At 49.0% G+C, this 4,625-nt stretch overlaps 1 protein-coding gene across 2 annotated transcripts in view; it reads left to right on the top strand.

Moving 5' to 3' along the window:
* Nucleotides 1-255: 255 nt before the first annotated feature.
* The window catches only part of LOC124025673 (RNA-binding motif, single-stranded-interacting protein 3-like), a 45,331-nt gene continuing 40,961 nt past the window's right edge, over nucleotides 256-4,625 (top strand). For both annotated transcript variants that reach the window (XM_046339013.1, XM_046339012.1), the window contains exon 1: nucleotides 256-337. In XM_046339013.1, the coding sequence (XP_046194969.1) occupies nucleotides 278-337 (60 nt within the window). In that variant the 5' untranslated portion in view covers nucleotides 256-277. The remainder of the gene's footprint in view (nucleotides 338-4,625) is intronic.

Here is a 4,625-nt window from a genome sequence, read left to right as displayed (position 1 = left end):
TCTTCTCCTCTTCATCTCCTCTTCCTGTCTCTCCTTCTCTACTGTCCTGTCATCCTCCCTTCTCCTCTTCATCTCCTCTTCCTGTCTCTCCTTCTCTACTGTCCCGTCATCCTCTCTTCTCCTCTTCATCTCTTCCTCCCTTCTCCTCTTCCTGTCTCTCCTTCTCTACTGTCCTGTCATCCTCCCTTCTCCTCTTCATCTCCTCCTCCCTCCTCTCTTTCTGTCTCTTCTTCTCTCCTGTAGGTTCTACTCCTCTCCATACATCTCCACCAATAGGATGATAGCACAGACATCCATCACTCCCTTCGTCGCTGCCTCACCTGTCTCCACGTACCAGGTGAGGGGGATGGGGGGGTGTTGTGTCTATGTGGAGGTGGGAGATGGAGTGTTAGTCAAGTCTTAGTACACACTCTCTCAAATAAGACATATTGACTATTTTATACAGACCCCACATCTCCCCCTTCCCTTTCTCTCTCTCTCTCTCTCTCTCTCTCTCTCTCTCTGTTTCTCACCCCCCCTTTCTCTCTCTCTCTCTCTCTCTCTCTCTCTCTCTCTCTCTCTCTCTCTCTCTCTCTCTGTCTCTGTCTCTCTGTCTCTCTGTCTCTCTCTATCTATTGCATTGGGGATACTGCAGTAGTATTGTATTATATTGGGGGAGATGAAAGCAGTGAGTCTGGTCCAGAAGGATGAGTCTTTAATGATGAAACTGCTGCATAGATGATGTAATTATACCGCAATATAACAATATAACTCTCTAAGCCTTTCCAGTTTTACTGTAATTATACCACAATAAAACAATATAACTCTCTCAGACTGTCATGTATTACTGTAATTATACCGCAATATAACAATATAACTCTCTAAGCCTGTCATGTTTTACTGTAATTATACAGCAATATAACAATATAACTCTCTAAGACTGTCATGTATTACTGTAATTATACCGCAATATAACAATATAACTCTCTAAGCCTGTCATGTTTTACTGTAATTATACAGCAATATAACAATATAACTCTCTAAGACTGTCATGTATTACTGTAATTATACCGCAATATAACAATATAACTCTCTAAGCCTTTCCTGTTTTACTGTAATTATACAGCAATATAACAATATAACTCTCTAAGACTGTCATGTATTACTGTAATTATACCGCAATATAACAATATAACTCTCTAAGCCTGTCATGTTTTACTGTAATTATACAGCAATATAACAATATTACTCTCTAAGACTGTCATGTATTACTGTAATTATACCGCAATATAACAATATAACTCTCTAAGCCTTTCCTGTTTTACTGTAATTATACAGCAATATAACAATATAACTCTCTAAGCCTGTAATGTTTTACTGTAATTATACAGCAATATAACAATATAACTCTCTCTGTCTTTCCTGTTTACTGTAATTATACAGCAATATAACAATATAACTCTCTCTGTCTTTCCTGTTTACTGTAATTATACAGCAATATAACAATATAACTCTCTAAGCCTTTCCTGTTTTACTGTAATTATACAGCAATATAACAATATAACTCTCTAAGCCTGTCATGTTTTACTGTAATTATACAGCAATATTTTACATTTACATTTAAGTCATTTAGCAGACGCTCTTATCCAGAGCGACTTACAAATTGGTGCATTCACCTTATGACATCCAGTGGGACAGTCACTTAACAATAGTGCATCTAAAACTTAGGGGGGGTGGGGTGAGAGGGATTACTTAACCTATCCTAGGTATTCCTTAAAGAGGTGGGGTTTCAGGTGTCTCCGGAAGGTGGTGATTGACTCCGCTGTCCTGGCGTCGTGAGGGAGTTTGTTCCACCATTGGGGGGCCAGGGCAGCGAACAGTTTTGACTGGGCTGAGCGGGAGCTGTACTTCCTCAGTGGTAGGGAGGCGAGCAGGCCAGAGGTGGATGAACGCAGTGCCCTTGTTTGGGTGTAGGGCCTGATCAGAGCCTGGAGGTACTGAGGTGCCGTTCCCCTCACAGCTCCGTAGGCAAGCACCATGGTCTTGTAGCGGATGCGAGCTTCAACTGGAAGCCAGTGGAGAGAACGGAGGAGCGGGGTGACGTGAGAGAACTTGGGAAGGTTGAACACCAGACGGGCTGCGGCGTTCTGGATGAGTTGAAGGGGTTTAATGGCACAGGCAGGGAGCCCAGCCAACAGCGAGTTGCAGTAATCCAGACGGGAGATGACAAGTGCCTGGATTAGGACCTGCGCCGCTTCCTGTGTGAGGCAGGGTCGTACTCTGCGGATGTTGTAGAGCATGAACCTACAGGAACGGGCCACCGCCTTGATGTTAGTTGAGAACGACAGGGTGTTGTCCAGGATCACGCCAAGGTTCTTGGCGCTCTGGGAGGAGGACACAATGGAGTTGTCAACCGTGATGGCGAGATCATGGAACGGGCAGTCCTTCCCCGGGAGGAAGAGCAGCTCCGTCTTGCCGAGGTTCAGCTTGAGGTGGTGATCCGTCATCCACACTGATATGTCTGCCAGACATGCAGAGATGCGATTCGCCACCTGGTCATCAGAAGGGGGAAAGGAGAAGATTAATTGTGTGTCGTCTGCATAGCAATGATAAGAGAGACCATGTGAGGTTATGACAGAGCCAAGTGACTTGGTGTATAGCGAGAATAGGAGAGGGCCAAGAACAGAGCCCTGGGGGACACCAGTGGTGAGAGCGCGTGGTGAGGAGACAGATTCTCGCCACGCCACCTGGTAGGAGCGACCTGTCAGGTAGGACGCAATCCAAGCGTGGGCCGCGCCGGAGATGCCCAACTCGGAGAGGGTGGAGAGGAGGATCTGATGGTTCACAGTATCGAAGGCAGCCGATAGATCTAGAAGGATGAGAGCAGAGGAGAGAGAGTTAGCTTTAGCAGTGTGGAGCGCCTCCGTGATACAGAGGAGAGCAGTCTCAGTTGAATGACTAGTCTTGAAACCTGACTGATTTGGATCAAGAAGGTCATTCAGAGAGAGATAGCGGGAGAGCTGGCCAAGGACGGCACGTTCAAGAGTTTTGGAGAGAAAAGAAAGAAGGGATACTGGTCTGTAATTGTTGACATCGGAGGGATCGAGTGTAGGTTTTTTCAGAAGGGGTGCAACTCTCGCTCTCTTGAAGACGGAAGGGACGTAGCCAACGGTCAGGGATGAGTTGATGAGCGAGGTGAGGTAAGGGAGAAGGTCTCCGGAAATGGTCTGGAGAAGAGAGGAGGGGATAGGGTCAAGCGGGCAGGTTGTTGGGCGGCCGGCCGTCACAAGACGCGAGATTTCATCTGGAGAGAGAGGGGAGAAAGAGGTCAGAGCACAGGGTAGGGCAGTGTGAGCAGAACCAGCGGTGTCGTTTGACTTAGCAAACGAGGATCGGATGTCGTCGACCTTCTTTTCAAAATGGTTGACGAAGTCATCTGCAGAGAGGGAGGAGGGGGGACGGGGCGGAGGATTCAGGAGGGAGGAGAAGGTGGCAAAGAGCTTCCTAGGGTTAGAGGCAGATGCTTGGAATTTAGCGTGGTAGAAAGTGGCTTTAGCAGCAGAGACAGAGGAGGAAAATGTAGAGAGGAGGGAGTGAAAGGATGCCAGGTCCGCAGGGAGGCGAGTTTTCCTCCATTTCCGCTCGGCTGCCCGGAGCCCTGTTCTGTGAGCTCGCAATGAGTCATCGAGCCACGGAGCGGGAGGGGAGGACCGAGCCGGCCTGGAGGATAGGGGACATAGAGAGTCAAGGGATGCAGAGAGGGAGGAGAGGAGGGTTGAGGAGGCAGAATCAGGAGATAGGTGGGAGAAGGTTTGAGCGGAGGGAAGAGATGATAGGATGGAAGAGGAGAGAGTAGCGGGGAGAGAGAGCGAAGGTTGGGACGGCGCGATACCATCCGAGTAGGGGCAGTGTGGGAGGTGTTGGATGAGAGCGAGAGGGAAAAGGATACAAGGCAGTGGTCGGAGACTTGGAGGGGAGTTGCAATGAGGTTAGTGGAAGAACAGCATCTAGTAAAGATGAGGTCGAGCGTATTGCCTGCCTTGTGAGTAGGGGGGAAGGTGAGAGGGTGAGGTCAAAAGAGGAGAGGAGGGAAAGAAGGAGGCAGAGAGGAAAGAGTCAAAGGTAGACGTGGGGAGGTTAAAGTCGCCCAGAACTGTGAGAGGTGAGCCGTCCTCAGGAAAGGAGCTTATCAAGGCATCAAGCTCATTGATGAACTCTCCGAGGGAACCTGGAGGGCGATAAATGATAAGGATGTTAAGCTTGAAAGGGCTAGTAACTGTGACAGCATGGAATTCAAAGGAGGCGATAGACAGATGGGTAAGGGAGAAAGAGAGAATGACCACTTGGGAGAGATGAGGATCCCGGTGCCACCACCCCGCTGACCAGACGCTCTCGGGTGTGCGAGAACACGTGGGCGGACGAAGAGAGAGCAGTAGGAGTAGCAGTGTTGTCTGTGGTGATCCATGTTTCCGTCAGTGCCAAGAAGTCGAGGGACTGGAGGGAGGCATAGGCTGAGATGAACTCTGCCTTGTTGACCGCAGATTGGCAGTTCCAGAGGCTACCGGAGACCTGGAACTCCACGTGGGTCGTGCGCGCTGGGACCACCAGAGTAGGGTGGCCGCGGCCACGCGGTGAGGAGCGTTTGT

Source organism: Oncorhynchus gorbuscha, unplaced genomic scaffold (genome assembly GCF_021184085.1).
Source record: "Oncorhynchus gorbuscha isolate QuinsamMale2020 ecotype Even-year unplaced genomic scaffold, OgorEven_v1.0 Un_scaffold_2340, whole genome shotgun sequence".
Taxonomy (NCBI): Eukaryota; Metazoa; Chordata; class Actinopteri; order Salmoniformes; family Salmonidae; genus Oncorhynchus; species Oncorhynchus gorbuscha.
The sequence above is the reverse complement of the archived record's forward strand: the minus strand, read 5'-3'. Positions and strand labels throughout refer to the sequence as shown.